We start from the raw sequence: 24,217 nt of genomic DNA on the forward strand, positions 1-24,217 counted from the left end.
TAACTGCAGTGGCAGGGGCTCCCATCACCCTCATTAGCAAAGTTTAAGCCTTTGCAAAATGCAGGCTCCTGTCTCCAGAGGTTACTGCCAGCAGGATGGCTTCTCACTGCTCCCTCCCTCCCAGGCCCCAGCTGGGGACCTGCCCTCCTGCACCCGACCCCAGCAGCAGTCCTGCTGCAAACACAGCCACGGAGTGGGAAAAGCAACGCCAGAGAAACACATTTTCAGCTCCACTCTGCAATTTAAATTCGGGAGAAGCAGCCGGGCAGGAATCCCCCAGCCTGTGGGGCTCCTGCAGTACATGCTGCTCTGTGCACGGCTGCAGGTCCCTGGCTCAGGTCACCAGCAGTGACATTGCCGCAGTCCCCCATGCAGGCATGGGACTGACACTTAATGGCACCGTGCCAGCCTGTGACACGGTAAAAATATCCTGAGGCCGCAGTGAGTTTCTTTCACTGGCCCAGCAGCAGCAGCAGCGCTTCAGCCCTTGGGCTAAAGCACATAGAAGTCATTGTTGTTTGACAGGTCACTGTAATGGCACAGGGCGAGAGCAGGGGCCTGCGCCGCCGGGGGCTCGGCTCGAGGCCTGCCCTGAAGGCCCTGTGCCGGGGGCCTGCCCGAGTCCGGGCTGCAGAGGTGACTGTCCCACCTGGGCTCAGCCACCGCCTGCCGCTTGTGTCTGCTGCTGCCATTGCAGTAGGTCCCACAACACCGGCACGTCAGGAAGTGCTTGGCTCGGTGTTTGGCCTTTGACTCGGAGGCCGAGGCCGTCCCTCCGTGAGCGAGAGTCACGGGAGTGGCTCCCCGTGGGTCGGGCTGCCCTTTCAACCGGCTCCTTCTCCTCTGGACGGGGTCCAGGCTGATGTCCGACTGTGAGGAGCAGCTCTCGTTCCAGCCAGCGCTGGCGCTCAGGCTGCGCAGCGGCAGGGCCAGCCGCAACGCCTTCCAGAACTGGGAGCCGGAGCGCTTGGACTTCTCCCCCTTCCAGGTGACGAAGGAGACGGATTCCTTCAGCTGGAGAATGCTGGGGTGGGTGCACTGCAGCGGCCTGTACTCCACCACGATGAGCTTGGTGGCTATGGCGTTCTGGCACATGATGCCCAGCTTGAACTCCAGGAGGCTGATGCTCTTCTCTGTCAAGTAATCGGGACTCAGAACAACGATCATCCTGCGGCTCCTCTGGATGAAGTCGAACACGGCTTCAGTGGTATCTAAGAGCACAAGGGCAGAGGAATTGGGGTGCACAAGGAGAAGGGAGTGGGGAGAGAAAAGCCAAAGAAGGTGTTTGGTGGCATACCTGCACAGATCCCTCTTCCCACAGAGGAACCTGGCACAAGCGCTGTGACTTTTGACCTGCCCACACTCCTGCTGGCAGCATTTTTGCTGTGAAGTGGGCTTCTGAGAAGGCTGAGGCAGTAAATGAGAGGCCACGATATGCCGTGACTGTATTCTGACTTCTGCCCTGCACAGCATCAGTCGTGCCCAGGGAAGTGCAGGCATTTGATAAAGGGTGGGTCTTGTTTGGAACCACCTGCCCACAGCTTGAGCAACTCTTTGCATCAGGGGATCAAAGCAATGGTGTCATCCTGCCCCAGCCTGAACTGCAGGGGCTGACCCATCTCCCCCCATCACACTCATCTTTAAGTAGAAACCTCCAAATTTAGAAAGCAAAAATGTCAGCCTTAAACCCCTCCACTGGTTCCCCTAGGCATCATGGGGGGTGGAAATACTGTCCTTCAAAGCATTTCTTGGGATTAATTGCAAGTTGTAAAGCTTAGCAAGAAGCTTAGCTGGAATGATACCAGGCAAGAGCAACATCTCATTTATTACGAATTTTGAAAAGCAGCAAACCTGAAGGATGTCCTTGGACTTCTACCTGTGGCTTGGGATGCCTTTTGAAGGTGTAGCGGCTAAAGGGTGAGCAGTGGAAAGGATGGGAACTGTACAGCGTGGCACTCAGCAATTTAACAAAAGCTGAGTTAGAAAACTGTAAAAAATTTTAAAAACCCATACACTTACTAAGTGCTGGTGCCTGAGATGAGAGGGACTCCAAGGACAAACTGGTGTTCAAGCAGGAAAAGGATCATTAGAGTAAGAGCTCTTGCAAATTCAGACAGAAAAATCTGCCTGTAGGAATGTCTTTCAAAGAGCTGTTCTGGGAAGAAGACATACCTCCTGCTTCCCTTCTGCCATTTCTTCCTCAGGCTGGAGACTCTCTCCCTAACAGTGGAACACTGGTCTTTCATATGAATAAAAATACTGTTCCTTCTCTGCAATGGCAATGCCTCTTAATTCTCCCAGCACTTGGCTGTCTCTTATCTCACAGCAGAAGGTGTACTGTGTTGCACCTGGATGCACCTTATTTCAATATTGTACAGAGCAATACTTTTCAAAGAAGTATGACTAGTTGTAAAACTCATTGTCACTAGATTATTTGGAGACCAAGATAGGAAAAATTATCATCCAGTAATATCCTAATGGAGAAAGTAGGGCACTATTTGGTTAACAAAATACTGGAATTAAAATCAAATTATTTTTAGGGGCTTTTTTCTTGTATAAAAAGTATGGGGAGATTTTTACCCCCAACACACACAGGAAATCACTGCTTCATTGAAACCAAAAGTAGATGATAGTCAGTTCTGTCAGAATTGTCACTGAGCACCATGACATGTTTTTGCCACCCTATTTCAAAGGCATAGAGAATTGGCAGCAATCGCCAATTTACTAAGTCCAGACCTCATTCAAACTTTTCTACAACTGATTGAAATCTATTTTGAAAACAGTCAGGCTTCAACAGTTTGTGAAAGAAAATCTCTTTTGCTGGTTTGAAAGGTCTTTCTTTTTGAAACTGGAATCACAGAACCACAGCAAAATGTAAGCAGGAGCAGCCCCTGGGAGGTCACCTATTCTACCTGCCTGCTCAAAAAGCCCAGGTTCAATTAACATGAATGACTCTGATGCTGCAGAAGTGAAATGTTTTGATTGAGGTGACAGTGCTGGTTTTCTTTTATCAATTTTGAATTTGCAACACTTTTTGAGACTTTTTTTTTGAGACTCATTTTTTTTGAGACTCCTTTTTTTGACACTTTTTTTTGTCAGGGAAGGTGTTCAAATTTCCAAAGATACATTTGATTTCGAGAAAGTGATGCATTTAGGCTTGGCTGACCAGGATACCTTGGGATGTTCAGTTTGCAATGTTTACCCAGCTCAGGAATTATGTGCCGGTAGGATCTTCCAGTGAAACAGCACTGGATAGGACAGGCAGCAATAACACTGAAGGGGCTTGGGGATTCAATACTCTTGGTTATCTGCTTTTTACTAAAAAACCTCCCATCCTTACTAAATGTTTGCAAAAGACGCTGCATATTTTTATTGGTTTACTTGTGTCTCCCCAATGCACCCCAAAGATGTAACAGATTATAAGGATTATGGTCACAGATCCCACACCCATAGACCTCAAATCCATAGATAGTCACAGGAACTCATTTTGCTAGTGGTCTGGAAGTGCTGGGCTGTCTCTCAACTTACCTGCAGGCAGGCAAACATGGGAAATGGGCAAGAAAGTGACTTGGATGAGAAAATATGAAGCTGACTGAACCTAGAAGCCGATAGGCAAAGTAGCCTAAGAGTGAGTTTGATTTCTGTGGTTTGGGCAGATTTCTAAGATTCTGATTTGATCTTTAAAGCAAAGAGATGATGTTGTCTTCCCATCTTTCTGTCTTGTGATTGCCAAGTGAGCACCCTTCAGATCAGAGACTTTCTGTATGTGTGTGGGTCCACTGATGTGAGATATCTGACTGCTGTGTGTCACTGTGTTTCTGCTTGGATGGCCCTTGGAACTCAGGTGCCTCTGCAGGCACAGCATGAAACAACCAGGAAAATGTCCCGTTCCAAGAAGCAGTCCCAAATGATCTTGATGCTTGGGATACACACAATCGTCTTTCTTTAACAACATTTCGCAGACGTAATGGGAAGATGGTACTTATGAGAAATGCACAAGGACTGAAATGTAAAAATGAAAATGTTTTATTGAAAAGCAAAATAAAATAATACTGACACTTCACAGACCAAATCACACAAAGGCAAAAACATACAGAAAAAGGAGAACTCTGAAACAGCTGTACAACATCCAACAGAACGGGAAGGGAAGATATTTTTTCCAATTTGTGCCACGCTGTTTCCTGATGAAAAAACAATGAGGAACTTTGCATGAGCTGCATATTGATAAATGTTAGGTTAGTGCACAGAAATTCAAATGAATTAACTGATTCAGATGGATGCTGTGACAGAATCACACAGTGGAAACCGCATGTGGCATAGAATGAAATGGCAGGCGTATCTAAGGTGCTTGCAGATTTGCTTTAGAGTTGGGACTGGGCTTTACCCCTGGCCTGAAAAACCCCAGCAAGGCCAGTGGTAAAGCTCCTGGGTGAGAGGAACCTGATCCAGAACTTTATTTTCTGACTCCAGTATTTATAGATTCTCGACTATGACCAGGGATTGGATAATTAAGTTACCACCTTCCTAATCACACTGGTCATGCGAAATGTCCATCAAAGGATGTTTCTTAGAAGGAATGTATAAACAATTTATGTTTATAGTTACTTTCCTGGTGAAGTAACTAAAATTATGAAAACAAGATCAGGAGGCTTAGTTTTCAAGATAACAATCCGCATAAATTCTCTTGGTAACTCAGTCAAAAGTGAGATGTGATGTAGTGAGGTCTGGGATGTCAATTCTATTTATGAGTATTTGGGAGTCAATCTTTTAAAAATCATGTAGGAATCTAACACAGCTCTGCTTTGGCCTCAGGGCCTTCCGTCTGCTTGCAGATCTGGCAGCTGATTAGAGAGATGCTTAAAACACAAACAAAAAGGTGAAGCTGGGCACAATGACAGGGTTGCAATGAGTTCACAAAGCCAAGCAGGGGTTTGGGTGCTATCTCTTATAAATTAGGTTTTCTGGAGTGTGGGAAGCAGCTCTATCCCTCCACAGACAACCACAGTAGAAAAGCTCATAACAAAACTTTTAAGCACCTCTGAGCAGATGACAAGCTCCACTGCCTCCAGTGAAGCTGACTGCAATTTTACATGCTTAAATCAAAGCTTACTTGGGGGGGGGAAGATGAAGAAGGCAGTAAGAAAGAAGCCCTATTTGTTACACATTTGTACAGTGTCCTGGTTCCAGCCAGGACAGGGTTAGTTTTTGCAGTAGTCAGGAGGAGGCATGTCCTATAGAATCACTGACATTATTCTAAACCACCTTGCATTTGCAAAGGTTGGGGGAAGGGGGTCTCTTTTGGAGAGAAAGGATCCCAGCACAGCACAGCTGGGCCAGTGCAGTGCAGAAGAAGGATATGGTCAATTGTCAGGGTTTTTTTCCATGGGAATCATTCATTTCTTTTACCCTCTATCACCAGTATTGTTGTTAATTTTTTTATTTCATTCCTGTTTGCAGCAAATAATTTTTTCTTATCTCATGGAGGGATCTTTACCTTCTGTGCTTTCAATTCCCTCTCCCGTCCTCTGCAGGGGAGGAAGAGGAGAAAAAAGAAGAGGGCACATTGCTTCAGGGGGAGCACTGAATTGTGGCGTACCATTCCTAAACACAACATACAGTACATGACTAAGGGCATGGGGGGCTGTAGCTCCCTGCAGCCCTGGAATAACATTATTAATCATAAAATGCTAAGGACAAGGTTTCTCTGACACCAGGATTCAGTCCCCTTTAAGGCTGGGCTTTTTACTGGAATGCTCTCAAAGCTCCCAATTCTGCTGGGTGAATAGTGCATAGACTCCTAACTGTAGTGCTTTTACAGTGCCATTATGAATGCTTATGCTTCACCCACTGGACACCAACAGAACAAATGCATGAGCCAAAGGTGACTCAGGAGCAAAACCATCACCAATAAAAAGTAGCATGCACTTGGTGCATGTAATACTTAACTCCATAATTAAGTGGGCAGATCCTTGCACTAGGAGCTGCAGGAGTATGGAGACACCCCCAGAGCCTGAAGTTTTATTTGAAAACATTGTGAACCATAGCACCAGTCAATGTCAGGGCCTCACTGTGCTTTGGTCTGTCCTATAAGACAGGAAACTCCCCTCCTCAGCACCAGCTGTGTGATGGGGGTTAACTCACCAGGCCCTCTCCTGCAGAAGCAAGGACACCTACACAGCAGGTTTTTGTGCTTCCGATTTGCACAAGTGTTGCAGAAGCTGAGATACACCCTCTGTTTTGCAGCTCTGGGCTGGAATCAAGATGGGGAGAGACTTACTTTGTAAAGCCAAAGCTAGTTTAAACCTAAGCCCTGAATTAAAAATGGCAATGTTGTTCATAACCAGGTATTGAAGACAGAGTCTTCATAAAATCATAGAATAATTTGGGTTGGGAAGAACCTTCAAAGACCACCCTCCCTGCAATAAGCAGGGACATATGCAATGGATCAGATTTCTCAGAGCCTTGTCCAACCTGGCCTTGAATGCTTCCAGGGACGGAGCATCCACCACCTCCCTGGGCAACTCGTGCCAGTGTTCTACCACCTTCACTGTAAAATATGTCCTCCTTAAATATAGTCTGGATCTACCCTCTTTTAGTTTAAAACCATTAGCCCTTGTCCCTAAAGGGGTAATTTCAAAAGGCCCTACTAAAAATCCAGTCCCCACTTTTTTTATAAGCCCTCTTTCAGCGCTGAAAGGCCACAAAAAGGTCTCCCAGGAGCCTTCTCCAGGGAGAACATCCCCCCCAGCTTTCTCAGCCTGCCCTCATAATCCTACCTACATGGACAGAACTAGTAGTTTTCAGGAAGTTCAAGTAAGTTTATCGGGTGTCCTTCTGAGTTGGACTTCTATGCAGTGTCATCCCAAAGACCTTGGAAGCACCTGCATGGTGCTTTCTCCCAGCCAGTGGCAGACAGTAGGCAGGTTCAGTAGTACACTGGGGTTTCTTGTAGTGCTTGTGAAGCCCCTGAGTTTACTCTAAAAAGAAACATCTCTCATATGCTCCATGGCCTGTACTTATGAGAGATTTCCCTGGATTACAAGCAGCTCTGAAGGATCTGGGGTACTTGTGAGACTGCAGAGTCCCAGAGACTGACCACTTGTTACTAGATGTGCTACAATACAGATAGCACCCAGTAGAGTTATGGGGGGTTTTTTTAATGCTTCTGTTACAGCGATTTCCTATTACCAAACTACCTGGATGCATTTGCTTCAAAGGAAATTTGGGGAGCAAAGATGAGGAGCTTTAAGAGCCTACGCTCTTCACAGTGCTGCAGAAGTCTGTGATCCCGCAAGTGATTGGGACTACAGACCTGGGACATGCAGGAAAGGCTCCACACTGGAGCCACCCTGCAAATTGCTCCTCAGCCTCTGCAACAGGGACTGAGGACCAGAAAGGAGTGAAGTCACTTAGGAGTGAAAAGAAGCTCTGTCCTGGATGCTAATGAAGGTCCCAGAGGAACTGGATCTAGGAGTACTGGCCATGCTATCACAAGGTGCTGGATGCATCCCACCTGGATAGCAAATTTAGATCTTAAGCCCAGGACTTGTGTGGTTGATAACAAGGACATACATTTGCAGAGAGCAGGTGTTTGCATCTTTGGTCTCTCTACTGACAGAGCAATATCAAAGCTGCAGGGAAAACATGACTATCCTCTGAAATGCTCGGGACATGGTCCTTCATGGAAAAAACCTTGAGTTCCTCCCCACTCCCTGGCCTAACTTGTGGATTTTTGCAGTGTGTTTTGGTTTGTTTTCTGATTGTGTCAAACATTTTTCAGGGATATGCATTAACCCATCAAGGCTTAAACTCCTGCTAATTTTTTTCACTGGCATTTCCACTTGCAGCTGCTTCCAGAACCTGCCCTTTGGGAACTTGGATTTCTCGCCTTTCCATTTAATGACATTCAAGGCCGCCTTGGCCTGCTTCAGCTCCTTCACTTTGCTCTTCTTGATGGCTTTGTACTGCACTAGAATGACTTTGATGTTGCCCTTGGAGGCCATATTCTCTAGGCCAGCCTTGAGCTCCAGCAGGGCCTGTGTCCCCTGCAAGACGTAGTTGGGGCTCAGGACAACAAGCAGACGTCGGCTTTTCTGGATGAAGCTCAGGGTTTCGTCTGTGACAACTGGGAGAAAGAAACATTGAGGTGGTTAGTGATGCCCAAGAACACGCTGCTGACCTGCTGCTGTGACACCAGGTGCCTCTTGAAGGGGACAATAAATCCCTTGGAGGCCCTCTCTAGACTACACTAGTGCTTCCCAACTCTGTAAGTCACTCCAGGTGGGACCTCCTGGTTCCCCCTACCCATACAGTGACATCTTCTCCATCAGCTCCAGACTAACTATAGATGCATTTCCTCCTCCCCATGCTACACAGAGATAACCAAGAGAGCTACACCTAAAAGTCACTGTACTACACATCAGTGACACCACCCAGTGCTGTGAGGATGCCTTGTGACCAAGAGGGCTGCTGATCTCCAGCTGAGATATAGCTTCCTTCCAGTTAGAGGGGGAAAAGAGGCTCTCTGGAGCAGGGCAGGGAAACTGCTGGCTGAATGAACTCAGCAGAAAGACTCATCCTGAAGAGGTTTCAGGAAGCCTGAATATCTATGCTTACATCCTCCACAGGCAGATGTCCAGAATGACTCTGGATACTCCCTTCACTCCTCTTGCCAGTTCCCTCACACAGAATAAGTATTTACACCCTCCCCAAATGTCCTCATGGGATAATTTGCTTTAGTAATGCTACCATCCTAACTCTGGTTACTCATCCATCTATTCCTGCTGCCATCATCTATGAAAGCAGATTAGAGCATTTTTAGCACTGACTCTGAGGACTTTTAGTAAAGTGTCCAAAAAATGACATCTTTTGAGCTGGAGAAATGTCATGGTAACCGAGGATCCTCTTTAATTTTCTAACATCTGCAGGTAGACTGTCCTTGGCCACCTTCTTGTAATTAATGTGAAAATCTCTTGTAATTGTGAATCCCGGAGCTTGTACTCTCTGCTGCAGGATCTCCCACACTTCCTTGATAAGGGCACACTCTTTACTGGTCAGAAATTACAATGGAGAGCAAAATAATGCTGACAGACAACTTCATTTAGCTGTCAAGCATGCTTGATTAGTTCCTGTCAGCTAACTCATGGGATAATCCATCTCCCACTGTTTCTTCATCAAGGACAACATAACTCTCTACCCATGACACAGATGCACACTCTGGAGGCATGACACCAGCTGCCAAAAGCTATTTCCTGGCCTGCCGTGCTTTCTTGAGAAGGAGATTAGTCAAATCCTCGCTAAGAAGCGCCAGGGAAGCCCCAGCAGCATTGCAGACGGCAGTGCAGTGACAAACCACTCCGGCAGTGCTCGCAGGGCTGGAGCTGGCTTAAGGCTGGCAGGAACTGAGGGGCACAGAGATGGGAACATTTGGGGTTAAGGATGAAGGACAGAGAGCCCAGAAGAGTTGTTCTGGGAGGAAAATTACACTCTCCAAAGTGAACAGGGCAAGAAGGAGCAGAGGTAACAGGAGGGAGATGGACATCTGGTGAAAATGGCTCATAACAAACCTGCTCTGAGCCTGACATTGGCATCAAGCAAATTGAGCCTGGAGGGTGCCCTGCCATGTCATTCAGGCTCTCTTCAAGAAGGAACAGCACCAGGCTGGCAGCTATCCCACTGAGACACATATTTACTCTCAAACTTCAAGGTGCTCCTAGATTCTGGCAACCATCTAGGAGAGAAAGGTAACGGAACCCAAGGAGATTCTGCTCCCTTTGTCAGGCAGGTGGGCTGAGAATTCAGAAGTCCCTCCTGCTCCTACTCAAAAGGGACCCCCCAGTGGATTTTCCCAGCACAGGTTTTGTCACCAGTGGGGTCCTGACCCAAAGCCCATTAATTCAAAGTGGGGTGGTCTGCACTGGCAGAAATTCAGACTTTGAACTTCTAATATCACATAACCAACTCAGCCTCCAAGAAACTGAAAATCAAGAGTGTTGTCTAAATTTGTGCCCTTGCTGTGGAACTTTTGTGAAAGTATCTGTATCTAGATAGCTTCACAAACTTCCACTCTTGATGATTCCCTGCCTCCCTGCAGCAGACACTTTGTCCAGAACCTTCTATGATTTATCTCAAAACAGTAAAAAGATACTACATCTTACTGAAGAGATGAGTCTCACTACCTTCAACAAAGTATTTTTAATAATTGTAGCTTAATTGTATGCCATATTAGACACAAGCTCACTAATTAACATGGATGAATGACACATTATCTTCTCACTGATTTAGTTTATTTTTCTAACAAGCACCATTCACTCCTTCCTGAAGTAGACACTCCTGGTTTTTACAAGGATCACTGTTACCCTCTGTGAGCTGATCCAGTGTAACACTTTCCCTGCCTCTTCTAGTCTTGACTTTATCCCATCTTTTAAGATGATGAGCTCTGGGCAGCTCACAGGGTGTGCACGAAGGTCAGTTTTCCGGTTCCCCCTGCTGACATTCCTGCACATCACTCCTGGAAAGAGCAACTGAAACAACCAACCACCATCCCCACAGCAGCCCTTTTGGTGGCCTGGAGCATCTGCAACACTGACATGTGAAGCAAAAACATTAGAAGACACCATAAAGAGTTCATTAACAAAAAAACCCAAAAGATAATCTGGATAGGCTTGTTGCAGTCAGTGATCAATACCTCAAAGAACAATAAAGAGAGGATGTGCATGGAGCACAGCCCCCTGTGAGATACTCACTTCCCCCAGGGAGGCTGTCTCTGTCGAAGATACACAGCTTGTACCCGAACTCGTTCTCCAGGACTCCCCGCAGCGTCAGCAGCACAAATTCCTCCTCCTCCGCGTTGCGCGCGTAGGACACGTACACATCGTACTCCTTCCCGTCTGGGCAGCGGAGCACAGGGAGACACAAACAGGACAAGGGACACCCGTGATACTGCCCATGCTGGGCCTTTCACTTGCAATAAAAGCAGGTAGAAAGGCTCACCTGGAGCCCAGGCACTGCAGGTTAAGGCACCTCAATTTCCACCAGTCCAGCCCATTCTGTCCAGGCTTCTTTTGTCTTTTGACATTTTTGATTCTGCTCCCTCTCGCTGCTGTCTATCCGCACAAGCAGTCCCACCAGACAGAGACTTGCACCCTGCCTACACCCTCCGGGAGCTGCCGCACCCCCGTGGCAGGTTCACACCACAAGCTGCAAGGGCTCAAACACCCTCCTCCTCCTCCAGAGGAGGAAATCTCACCTCAGAGTCCCTAGCAATGAACTCCCAGTAACACAGGGAAGCTGTGGAAGAACTGAGGACAGAATGGTGATTTCCACATCCAACCTTCTGGATGCCTTACCACATTTTAAAGCAGATCACTCTGGATCAGATAATGAATCCTTTACATAGAGTCACCAGGGAAACCAAGGACTTACTGAAACCTGATGACATATCTCAACAATCTAGATTGGATGGTGCAGCTAGATCAGCAGGGCAGGGCCCCAGGAAGCCTGGCATGTCCATTTTCCACCTCTGCAGAGAATACAGAGGACTTCTTTCTCCTTTTCCCTGAGCCAAAAGCCTGACTCCTCTTGCTCTAATGAGCAATGACCCACACAACTGCATGTAGATAGAGAAATGGAAGGTCAAAATGTTATTATGCTGTGAAGAGGTTTAAAAATAGCTTATAGGAAAATTCCTATTTGAAAACAAAGGGCCTGGCCTGCAGCAGAATAAATAAATGAAAACTTTTTAACTCCTTACCTAGAATGGTTTCATCTGTTCCAAAATGAGCCCGATAGAAGAGGACCATTTCAAGCCAATAGACGTGATAGACGACTATGAGCACCACAACGAGCAGGATGGTGGCCCCCAGGCCACAGGCCAGCTCCACAGTGTACTTGGGTGCTACAACTGAGTACAAAAATAAACAGGGGGTCAGGTTTAAAGAACAGCTTGGACCTTCAGCTGGACAGGAGCAAGCTTGTGTCACATGCAGCCAAATACCACAGAGGAACAGCAAGGAGTCAAGCTGACCCTTCAGAGTAAGGTGGCCAAGCCAAGGCTTTTCTGACAGAACATGTGATGGCTGGCCACCCTGGAGCCCCATTCTGGGTTATTAGGTCTGCTTATGCTGGCAGAGCAAGTCCATAGCTGGACTTCTGTCTCTGACTGAGAGCCTGGAAGTAGCCAGGTTATAGGTCATTACCTGTTGGTGGAAAAAACCTGCACAGTCCAAAGCCAAAACATGAACATGACCTTCTCAGCAGTATCAACAAACTATTGGGGCAACACAATTGCTCTGACTTCTAAGAGATCCAGATAAAGCATCTGCAGCAAAATAAAAGCAATGGCTACAGTTCTCCCTCCCTATCAGACATGGGTCTCGTGGCTTGTCCCAGACTGACACCCAGGATGTAACTAGCCATGGCCTGACTCTTTTCTACCATGAAAGAAGAATCAGAGTTCCTTACAGAAAAGCTGAAATGCTTGCAAACAAACAGGACAACCTGTGGGCATCAAGCCAGAACATCACAGGTCCCCTCCAACTCATACACTGTCTGTCACACCACTGCTGTTTCTTTGTACTTAGGATAGAAAATTTCTAACTGCATCCTTGGGCAACTCTTTTGGTAACAGTTGATGTGCAAATTGGCAAACTGCACAATAAAAGAACAACAGGGAGTGGAAACACCACCAAATTCTAATATTTCGTAAGTTTCTAATAAAACTGAATTACAAAATTGAAAATGGAAGGCATTTATCAATATTCATTAGGTGATGAGCAGCAGAGGTACATGAGAAGGAGAGGGAAATCATCCAGAAAAAGCAAGATAAGTATATGACCTAATGTAATGAAAGAGTGGGAGCCAACATATAGAGCCGCTTGCTAAAAATGTAAGCCTGGTGCTGAGGGGTTATGTTCTGGCATGCCTAATGCTCCTGCAGGATGTGCAGTGGGATGGGCTGCACTGAGCTTAGCATAAGGTTGCTCTGCCAGCAGCAGCTAGGGATGGTTCTTGGAGTTTGCTGTGGAACAGAGCAGGATGAAGGAGTGGTGGGTAACCACGTCTGCTTAGAGCAAACCCAGTCAACTAACCAAGAACAGATGTGGGGAGGAAAAGGGAGGGTAGTACAGATCAGTCCATTAGAAAACAGTATTCAGGCACTGATATATAGAGAAAGAATCTGAGTACTTCAGATTCACTTCTACTACATGTACAAATATTATCACCCCAGAAGAATTATATATGGAGTATGAACACACTGACAGATGGTTTCAGCCTTTCTTAGTTATGTGTGTGGTCTATTGTTCCTCCCTAACAATCCAGAAAAGGTTTGTCTCAATGGAATGAAACTAAAAAAGGAGGACAAGTACCAAGAAGAAAAAGATCTTCCAGTAAAGACCTCCATGAGCCTTCCCACACTTATAATGCAGATTAGAGGGAAGAAGGTGTCTGGTGTAAGCTTCACAAGGCATGGCAGCATTCCCCGTGGGAGAGGGGAGGTCTGGCAGTACAACCACGTGTTGAAGCTCTAGATGAGGCTGATAAGGAGGCAGAAAAATCCACCTTAATCAGGAAGCCTCACATAGCTTTTATTACTGAGAGGTGGGTCTGGGAAACAAGAACCAAATATTTGAAGAAAAAAAGATGTAAGAAAAGCCCACACAGAACAGAGCTGAATCAGTCTATACCATCCATGGTGAGGTGGCTGTATCTAGACTGCAGCATCATGACAGCAAGGAGTAAAACCAGAGTGTGTTGTAGTGTGACTGTCTCACTCCCTGAGCAAAGCCAGCTAGTGCAGACTGTCTTCTGGAGGATTCCAACTGGTAGCCATTGTGTCATGCAAAACCCTCACACAACCAAATAACCTGAAACAATTTCAAGCAGCCTGTCCCCCCAGCTCTGCTTCAGTTGTGGTACATGTATGGGATAAGGACAACAGATCTGTCCTTTCTCTTCTGAGGTACTTGCCCATGGAATTGCCCTTTGATCCCTGGCTCCAAGAAGTGGTGCAGTATGACAGCAATGCCTACAGAACAGGCTGTGTTAGGCAGAAAGGCCTGATGGAATTCTTTGCTCCCTTACTGAATTGCAGGGCAAGGCTCAAGGCAACAGCAAGAGCCCCCACAAGCACGCTCCCAGCACAGCCCTGTCACACTATATTGGGAAGAGCAAGGCAGTAAGACACAACTCTTGTGAGTTTAACAGGAGAGCAAGGTTTATTACCTCAGATCTTCTTTTATAGACTGATACATGAAAGTACAGAAAGGTAAAACTCTTACTGGTCAGTGAACTAACACATCACCATCACTGGTCTGTGGGGTACACCACCCCTCGACCTTCTCTTGCAAGAAAACAAGAGACTGACAAACGGCACCTGCAAGGCTATCTTCTATCTCTGAGGATTGTTTTGATCCCTCCTTATGACTTCCCAGGCCACTTTCTCAGGTGAGTCTGAGAAAGTTATGCTGCCTGCTTTTCCACAGGCACTGTGCTGCCTGCTTTTGCTCACATTTAGCACCCATACAGCCCTGCCCGGCAGGTCTCGTACCTTTCATGCGCACCATGGCCTGGCTGTGCTCCTCGCCTTTGGCGTTCCTGGCATAGCAAGTGTAATTCCGCTTCAGCTCCTCTGCCGTGGCTTTTGCAACTGTTAGAGTCCTTATCAGAGTCTTGTCTTCAAAATCTCTAGTAATTTCACTGTAAGAGAAAAACTAGAGCATTACACCTGTGAAAGTGCAGCAAGTTTTTAGTGACAGATATTCCTTTCCCTGATAAACCCTCTTCTTTTAAAGTGGCCAAAACACATAACTTGAGATTTATAAATCAATATACACTTCAGATTGTAATACAGCTGCAGCTATTCCTTTATCTGATTTTCCTTAATATTTATTTTACCACTCATAATTTTCTCATTGCAGCTGGGCCATATTGCCTTTTAGAGGAAATGGAAGCTCTTGCCTATGAACAAGAAGATCTCACAAACTCAAGATTCAGAGCTCACGTCACATTCCCTATGCAGTCCTGGATGAGTCACTTTGTCTCTCTCTGCCTGAATTGACCGTCTGCAAAATGAGGATACACTATTTCCTTTTGCCTTTCCTTTTTCTACATTGGTTTGCAAATCAGCTAGGGCAGTGACTGCCTTCCGTGTGAAATTCAGCATCCAGCAAATGGGACTTTGATCCTCAGTTGTGTTCTTTATGTGATTGAATCTCTACTTTTCCTAATCAATACTATGTCTAATATTACATTTTTGTTTTCAGCCTCTGCTTTTCTGAAACACTTTTATCCCTTATGCTATTTGGGAACACTTCTCTAAATAGAATTGTCTGCCCCTGTTTTATAAGTCTCACAACACAGCAGCTGTTGGCATCACTACCAGGACCCAAACAAATGATGATGTGAACTGGTTAACAAAGTTCCCTCAAATCCATCTGTAAGATATGACTAGGTCTGGAGGCCTCCTCCTTGGAGGTCCTGGTGCTCATCATAGCATGGTGCAAGCACAGGGGCTTCTGATTAACAGGGAGACTTTACATTCCATTAGGACTGTCACATGCCTGTACCCACACAGGTCCCAGGGGATTAGATAAAAATGAAGGTTCACATTACATGTTACCTCTGTGTCACTTTTATCTTGGGGTCTGAGATGTCATCTGTGTTTCTCCCGTCTATGGTCCACCACACCTCAGTTCGGGAGTCCTTCAGGAATGTGAAGAAAACCTCACAGGGCAGGATAAGGTCATCACCTGCAAAGAAAGAACCATCTCCTAGGAGAAAAGGTATTGCAGTGCAGGAACAGCACCACCTTTACTTTAGTGCTTTCCAAAATCCTACCAGCCTGAGCTCTGCCTCCCTTCAGGAAGTAATGAAGCCAACATCCACTTTCTGACATAAACTGTAATAACAGCTTAACATCCCTGACATGATGATTTGTGACAGACAGGTAAATAAAAAAAAAAATGTCCTGCTTTCACAAATGTGTTACAAATTCCTTGATTGCACCAAGTGGCCCCACGGAAAGGGACATGCTCCTTGCCAACCACTTCCTTGGAAAGTGGGGCAGTGCTAATCAATCCCAGTGCACAGGGGACAGATACCATAAAGTGAAGGATCAAGCTCCACAAAACCATTTTGGTTTGGAAACACTTCTTCAGGAATTTGACTTCTGTTCAAGATCAGACTTGGGAGTGTGAATATTTTGGTGATCAGCCTGTAATCTGATTTTAACTTACAGGAGACTGTGGATGAAATCTGACCTTCTGAGCTGAAAGAGCTGTTCTTTAAAGTGAAGACTCTGGTGCGAATCATCATCATTGCCACCACATTTATTACAGCAGTGTAATCGGACACAATCCATTTGATATAGGGAATTGCTCCAAAAAGCTATTAGGCAAAACTGATTGTGTGGGGGAAGGGGTGAGGGAAAGGGTGTGGTACCCCATTAGCCAGCGCTGCGAGGTCAGCAGAAGGAGAGCTGTCATTAATTAGGAAGTCATCAGCCAAAAAAAAAGGGAGATGAGCAAGAATTGGCTAGAAGGCTGAAGCCACTGTAGGGGTGAATGAGGGAGGATGGGAGCAAACCACAGCAGGGCCAGGGCTGAGACCAGGTCCTGCAGGAATTCTCCTATGCAGTTGAGTGTCCCCATTTGATCTGCTTCTACAGCTGCAGTTTTGTATCTCCATACCTGTCTTTAGTTGTGCTTGCAAAAAAATCAACTTTTAAAGCTGTGCTCTCCTATTCTGGCATCAAGAACTGGCATCCCACACTGTCTACCAGGCAAGCCGTGGCAGCTCGTGTGCTCTGCAAGGGAAAGCACCGGGGATGCTGTGGAAGGGGAGAGCTTTGTGCCTGGCTAGGTCTCCCTGTCCCACTGCAGGCTGCAAGTGTTGGACTTTACCTGCTTCCAGCTCATACAGAACTTTCTCATTTGGAGAGGTGAACTGTGGTGGCAAGGCCTTGTTTGGAGATCCTGCAGGAGACAACAGAGAGCCCCCATGGGGACCCACATTTCATGAAAACCTGGAATTCTTGCAGCCTCACTCCCAATGCCCTCGTGCCTCACTGCACATTCCCCAATCTAACTCATGATGCATTCCTGCTGCATAGTTCCATGCACACATAAATGTAATCCTAGTCCCCAAACTCAGGGCCACATCCAGATTTTGTGGCTCTCCCAAAGTTTAGGTAAGATAGTTTGGGGCTCTCACATCAGAAGAGCTGCATAACCTTCTCATCTCCCACAGGGTATAACCTGCACCAGTTTCTTTTTACTACCGCTTCTAAAAAACAAAATACAAACATCATTTAGTGTCACAAATATTCATTTCAGTCCTTAAAACAGCTCTTTCTGTGGAACTTAGAATGCATCCTACAGCTCACTACATTTTTAAACTCTACAATTCCCTGGCAGGTAGGCTGAGCCTGGGATGGACATGTCCAAGCAGTGGGTACCTGGAGCTCTGCATGGCTGATTAGCAGTCTCAACCCCAGCACAAACGGCTTTGAGATTCCAAGAAGATGAAGACAAGTTGCTTATGAAGTGACAATCCCACAAATAGTGACAAGCAAAGGGCACAGGAGACCAGGAGCAGGAGTGCCAAGGTTATGCATTCACATGCCAGCAGAGGGTACCCCTGGCCACCTCATGGGCTGAACCTCACCAGCCTCAGCCTGGCCACTCTCTTTTTGTGTTTGGGGCATTTGACATGGTGGTGGGAGAGACCTCTTCTGCAGTATGTTCTGGGCAGTCACACAAGTCTGACCCCAGCGTGAAAAAATACACCAGGTCAGTTGGATAACACAGATTTAATACAATCATAAATGGATCCTGCAACAAACTCTTCCAGCTGTTTTTACCACTCCTGCAGTTACCCACATGCATTTTGCACATTTTCAAGTCATTCTTACCCACCACCTTCATCTTTATGGTTCTGGTGAGATTATAGGTTCTTCCGTGGTCCTTGAATGTCACAATGCAAGTGTAATTCCCTTTATACGCACTGCGGACAATGCCAATGACAAGCCTGGGCCCTTGGGGATATCGCTCATAGAAGCCATCCACCGAGTTGCAGTTCTGGAGTCAGGCAGAAAAATACTTGAGTTTGGGATTCAAAAGTAGAGATATTGGTTTAAATCCTACTACAAAGATCCGGTTTTAAACTATTGATATGACACTTGGGATCATGATGTAGGTCAGACCTAAATACCATGAACTTTGAGCATGTTGGAGAATAGACTTCTATGTTCACCTTGAAAATAAAGTGATGAAGCAGATCACCCTAATAGCTTTATCCCACTTTTTACACAGACAATTTTATAAAGGAGAGCTCTCTCATCCAGAAGTACCTTGGCAATCAAAGTGAGCATCTCAGCAGAGTGAAGAAAAAAAGTAAAAGTGACAAGAAAAAAATGATGACGTATTCACAAATGGATACTAAGACTAAAGGACATGTACCCCATTGATGTCCATCTTTCGGGACTAATCAAGCTCTCCTGGCTGACTTCAGCTGAGGATAAGGCCCCAAAATTTGCAAATAGCAAACGAGAATCTGTAGTACATAAACCTTAATAACTCCTCTCTTTCTGTCAGGCGAGGCAGGAAAACTGCCAAAATACCAAGCTGGAGATCCCTTTTCAGAAAAAGGTTATGCAGATAACATCTTGATTGTCATAAAACCCAAAGATGTGCACATTTTCTAAGAGATTATTTTTGAATGGTACATTTCCAAATCAGATACATCCTAATGGGATAGTTTAAGACAGGGGTCATATACCATTTTTAATGATTTTTATTAGGCATGGGATGACTTGCTGCTTGAAAAATTACTTCCAAGGGGCTTTTTGTTTCATTCTGCTAATTGATTGCCGAGATGTGAATTTCAATGAACGATACAAGTAAAGCATTTAAACTACTGGAGTGAAACAGCTCCTCTTGACACAAGAGGAACTTTTTCCTGAAGGATTTAAGAGTTTTAGAGGTGGAGTTTTCCTTTTAGGTCTTTTTTTTTTTTTTTTTAATCAGCAGGTACATTTGTTGACAACTTCCCTTGTTATTAAATTCATTTATACAAAATCTTGTATCTAGAAATATAAAAGCACTTTACAGGATGTTATTAAGGAATTTATTCCCATAACTCTTAGACTTTACATCCCCTGAGACTTCTTATTCTCTACTGACTAAAGGCATCCACCTAGAGAGAAAGAGTAAAATCAAATTTAATAAAATTGAGCAGTAATTCTGTAGGCAAGAGCCTGAGGATGGCTGGAGACAGTCTAATAATTAAAAATGTATGGAGGGTGGGGTAGAGATGCCTCAGTCTTCAGAAAAGAGGTTTGATGAATTGTGTTGAACAGGACACCCATTGTCCTTGCAGAGCCTGCAAACTCCATTTCCTGACCTCAGAGGATTTTGGAAAGGATGCATATTTCATTTACAGGTGGGGTTTTTTTTTAAGAAGAGGGAACATGAATGGCAGTTTCCTTTACAGGGAAGTGAGAGGCTCACACACAGCACGTCAGGCACACCACCCGTAACTGAACTGAGCCACCTAAATCCCTCCTAGGAGTATTTTGTGCTTGTGCATGCTGGTCAAAAAAAGCTTCAGTGTTAGCTCTCAATTCCTTTCCAAGAGCAGTTTTACCCTTGAACTCAATTGGAGCAGAGCTCTTAAAATTAGTAAAGCTTCATTAACAACATTGTCACTGGGGAGACTCTGAAATGCAGTTCCATGACTGTCATGCCACCCATTGCTTTTTCACACGCACCACTGCATCCCCCTGCTGCCCAAGTAAGCCCTTCTTACCAGGTACCACTTGACAGTTGGTGTCACACTGGCAGGGTAAAACCCATCAATATCTGGACATGTGATCTTCTGATTGGCATGCTCCAAGTAGAACATCTCCTCAGTGGGTTTTATGGAATGGCTCACACAAGAGTGCTGGTCCTTCGGAACAACCTCCAAGGGAAAAGCAACTTTGCTGCAGTAGGTTGTGTTCCTAAGGGTGGATGAGAACAGGGCTGATTAGTTGAAACTTGTTTACTCCTATAGCAGTGGAGTGGAATGAAATAAAAATTACATCTGCAATAATGAGCATCATAGCACTGATGAGGTATGTACAGCCTTAGTTGACTCATTTATAAATGGGAAAGAAAACCCCACCAGAGGTGGCCACACAAGCTCACAAAAGCCTATAAAGATTACTAACAAGCAACATCCACTCCCCTGCTGCTAAAGCAGATCATAAGGTCAAAGACACAGACAAAAGACAATGTGAGGAAGATCAAAAAGAGCTCTTGTGCACAGCAGATGCTATGTTCATTTTGCACCACAGTTAGAGACACTTTTAATTTCCTAGAAGTCTGAATCTCATGAATCTTTGCCAAATTAGCGTGCAGTCAAAACATTACCCCTGCATCTGAAGCTATTTTTACTCTAGACATGCAGATCACTTCTTAATGGTGAGTGCCTGTGGATTTTGCCATGGGCTCAGCAATAATATTTTCACGGACACTTGCGGCAAGGAGAGGCACGCTCGTTAGTGTCTGCAAGGCTCCAAGCATTATTGCCATGTAAATTGGCTCAGCACTGAGGAGTCTTATAATTGTAACATTCTTTTCCCACTAATGCTTATGTAAATGGTCGTCTCCGCACAAAGATCTGGTGCTAACAGCATCGTTTTCCCACCTCCACTAAAGTCCTTTGATTGCACTGAAGATGTACAGAAACTGCACCACACAACCTACCTAAGCATGCAGGTGTAATTCCCAGTGTCATTGAGAAGGGCAGGCCAGAACCAAAGGGTGTCTTTATCCTTACTGATGTGATTATCCGGGAGACGGTAATTAATGGGCTCCTCCAGATCCCGGTCCTGCGCGATCCTGTACCAGATCAGGGTTAAGCCAGCAGAATGGGCTGTGCTATAGTTGTACTTCAAGAAGGTCTCAAAAAGTGGGCATTTAATCTTGGCAGGTTCCCCATCATAAATCTGGATCTGCTTCATGGTGTCCACTCCCCAGTCATCACAGCGTTCTGCAGCCAGGAAGAACAAGGTGCCTTAGGCTTGCAAGTCTGCAGGAAGAAAACAGTTCTGCCCATGCTCCCCACAGCCCTTGGTCCTGCCCCCATTAAAATCAGAGGCAAAACTGTAGTGTTTTTAATGAAAGCAAACTGGGCTTTTATAAAACAGAGCAAGAACATTGTGTTCATTTCTAGAGAACTCGGAAACTTCTGTTTTCATTTATACACCTCCTACGTTTCTGCCAAGCTATTTATCTCTCATCAGGACAATAGAATAGGATATTCCTACATAAAACTAGGCTTCCTAGGGAGCTCCAAGAAAATCTACCACAAAAGTCTTATGTGGGAAGATAAAATCTGGATGACAGCAATGCCAGAGGTGTGTGTCCATACACAGTGGTGAGGAAGATGGAAACAGATGTGCTGAAATAGGAAAAAAAAAAAATAACAATTCAAACATCAACCCTCCCTTATAGCTGTGGGTTACTTTCCCTGCCAGAACAAGCTGGATTTTGGGTTCCAGAAGTGAGGACTGTCTTTCCTGTGATGGATTCATGTGACACCTGAGCACACCAGGATAACACAATGAGTACAAGCAGGAATAAATGGAATAGTGGAAGTTTAGAACTGGAGGTTGGGGTGAAGAAGGGACAGTATAGAGGAGGTAGCAGCAGGTTCTTTAGTATTCCCAAGCAGTGCCCAGGTGCAAACCCCAGGCACAGTTCAACAACAGGCAGTGGCTCAGTGTGGCTCACAGAAGACATGGACTGGCACAGAAACCAGCCAGCATGAGAAAGCACTGCATAAAGCTCTTTTCCTTTAATTACTTTTTTAAAAAATATATTCTTGTCATTAGCAAACAGTTTCATGACAAAAAGTGCAGTCCAAACCCCTTTCTCTTCTGAGGACTTTTCTCCACTCCATTCCTCCTACCCATCAGGATGTCCAGGCAGGCAGGGACTCGGTGCAAGCAAAGCACAGTACCAGGGTGTCAGCAAACCTGAGAGCAACCTGCACTGTCAGAGCCACACATGGAGAAGCTGCTGTCACTGCAACTCCTGTCTCCCCACGCTGACAAGGCAGAGCAGAGCATGGCACATTTCCCAGTGCCTCTCTTGGAGCTGCTGGGAGGCATTTGCTAGGGCAGCCTGACGTCTGAGAACCCAAAATGAGTCAAACAGGAGAGGGGTGTGCTGCCTGCAGCAGTCCTTGGGAGCAGTGTCTCAGCACATCACACACAGGCTCACAGAGTCGACACTGCAAAGCCTCTCCCATTTTCAGATATTAGAACTCAGACTGAGAGGAGAAGCAGAACACAATATGCTCTTTGAGCCCAATTCTTCAGAATTCTTCTGAACTGACTTCACAGGCCCAAAGCGGGATTTCTGGCATTTATTCTTCCCTAAATAGACAGTGAAATGTAGCTTGCCCCCAAATTCTTACTTAATTAAAAAAGTCAGATATAATCCTTTGAGAAGACAGGCCTGCAGCACTTAAAGGCAGTGATGCTAACTCCTATGGCTCAGCAATGGTTAGTCATGGGCAGGAGGAATCTGGGCCAGTAAGAATAGAAATGTTTTCTGGCGGGTTTACACATAAATGTAAATGCAAGCTGCACTGCTCCTCCTGCAGTATGCCAAACACCCATATGACAGAGTGCTACTTCTGGAGGAAGAGAACTAATTGGGCTAGGAAAAGGCAGTGAAGCTACCCAGAACACAAGCATTTGTTCATAGGAGTCCCAAACCCAAACACCTAGAGAGTGCTCATTATCTAAAAACATACAGATCTTTCAAAAGTGCACAGCATCACACACTATGGCTGCTACCACAGCAGTGCTGAGACTCATTTTCAAAGACCAAACCACTGTTGGAAGCCTCACACCATGGGAAGGAGCATAATGACCCATCACCACCATGATCAGGGTGAACTGGAACCAGCACTATGCTGGTGGGGCCATGAATAGGCATAGTCAAGTGTCCTTAGAGTGGTAATGAGACAAATGAGCCTGCTAACTGCATGATAAAGCACGGACTGTTACTCATGGAGATAGGACATTTTTTTCTGTAAAGAAAGGCTTCCCCTCTGAAAGGAGCAGACCTGGGTCTGTAAATCAGGACGCCCAGGGTCTCTTCCCAGCACCTGAACTTGAGTCTCCTCTTGGGCTGCATAAAGGCAAATCATCCTTATTACTTCAAATGGCAGGACTGGGGAGAGAAGAAACTATATAAAACATTACTGTACTGAAATTCTTGGAGTCAAGATCAATGAAATTTGCAATCATGAGCAGCTCTTGCATTTTCCAACAGCCCTTAAATCAGCACTGTAAAACTACTTACCCGTTCAACCTGAATGAGTTATTGAAAATAAATACAACTGTTTTCTTTTTTTTTTCTTCCTACATTTCTCTAAAACAATGCCCAGGCCTTGCCTTCTTGGCTTGGGAAGAGCAGATTGTTATTGTTTTACTGTAAGAGCTGTACCTGGAGATTTTGTCTCAGAGTTGGCCTGGCTTCAGGGACACTGTCACAGCAAACAGGTGCTGCTATGGCTCCCAGTGCTGTACCCTGGGGTGCTGCAAGCTCTGAACTCCAGACACAGCACATACCTGCTGGTAATGAACAGCTACACCCAGAGCACAGGAGCGGCTGTGCAAGGTGAGATACCAGGCTGTGCCTCCCTCCCAAGGCAAGGACTCCTCCTGGCTGCCAGGGCAAAGCCACCCAGCACGACTCCGAGGGCTCAGAAGTACTGCCGTGACCCATCACTCAGAACAGAGGTGGCAGGAACACCACAGAATGCAGCAAAGTGTCCTTAGTACGTAAAACACCAAGGACAGAAACTGTGCTTTCCACAGCTTCCCTCCCTGTGCCATGCTGCTATTTCTATATTTTGGGGTGTTTTACTCCCAAGGTAGCCAGGCTCTGCTGGGTATAATGTGCAGGGCACCCTTCACACACACACCTTTGTGAGCCTCCTCTCCCTCAGCTGTGACCATGCTCTTCTCCCTGTGACAACAGCAACCTTTGCTGCAGTGGCACTTCTGCAGCAGAGCCCAGCAGATGGGGCAACGTGTCCACACACATCCATTAACTAGAGGGGAACACCCACATTATTGTTGCTATAATTTTATTTGCATCCAACAGTTCCCCACAACATTCTGTGCTCCTTCTACTGCTTTAAGTTCTACTGGCTA

General features: G+C 45.7%; 1 protein-coding gene across 2 annotated transcripts in view; it reads right to left on the bottom strand.

The window, feature by feature from the left end:
* Nucleotides 1–492: 492 nt before the first annotated feature.
* The window catches only part of IL1RAP (interleukin 1 receptor accessory protein), a 48,986-nt gene continuing 25,261 nt past the window's right edge, over nt 493–24,217 (bottom strand). The window contains exons 3-11 of one of the 2 annotated variants that reach the window (XM_088061087.1): nt 20,748–21,033; nt 19,807–19,999; nt 17,912–18,077; nt 16,902–16,973; nt 15,620–15,749; nt 14,549–14,697; nt 11,753–11,902; nt 10,746–10,889; nt 493–1,211 (exon numbers count right to left, since the gene is read on the bottom strand). In XM_088061087.1, the coding sequence (XP_087917213.1) occupies nt 493–1,211; nt 10,746–10,889; nt 11,753–11,902; nt 14,549–14,697; nt 15,620–15,749; nt 16,902–16,973; nt 17,912–18,077; nt 19,807–19,999; nt 20,748–21,033 (2,009 nt within the window). Of the gene's footprint in view, nt 1,212–4,010; nt 8,126–10,745; nt 10,890–11,752; nt 11,903–14,548; nt 14,698–15,619; nt 15,750–16,901; nt 16,974–17,911; nt 18,078–19,806; nt 20,000–20,747; nt 21,034–24,217 lie in introns of those variants that run through there. The other variant, XM_014254448.2, reaches the window with a different exon arrangement.

Source organism: Pseudopodoces humilis, chromosome 11 (genome assembly GCF_049639895.1).
Source record: "Pseudopodoces humilis isolate 2021_Gansu_Grassland_sample_001 chromosome 11, ASM4963989v1, whole genome shotgun sequence".
Classification (NCBI taxonomy): domain Eukaryota; kingdom Metazoa; phylum Chordata; class Aves; order Passeriformes; family Paridae; genus Pseudopodoces; species Pseudopodoces humilis.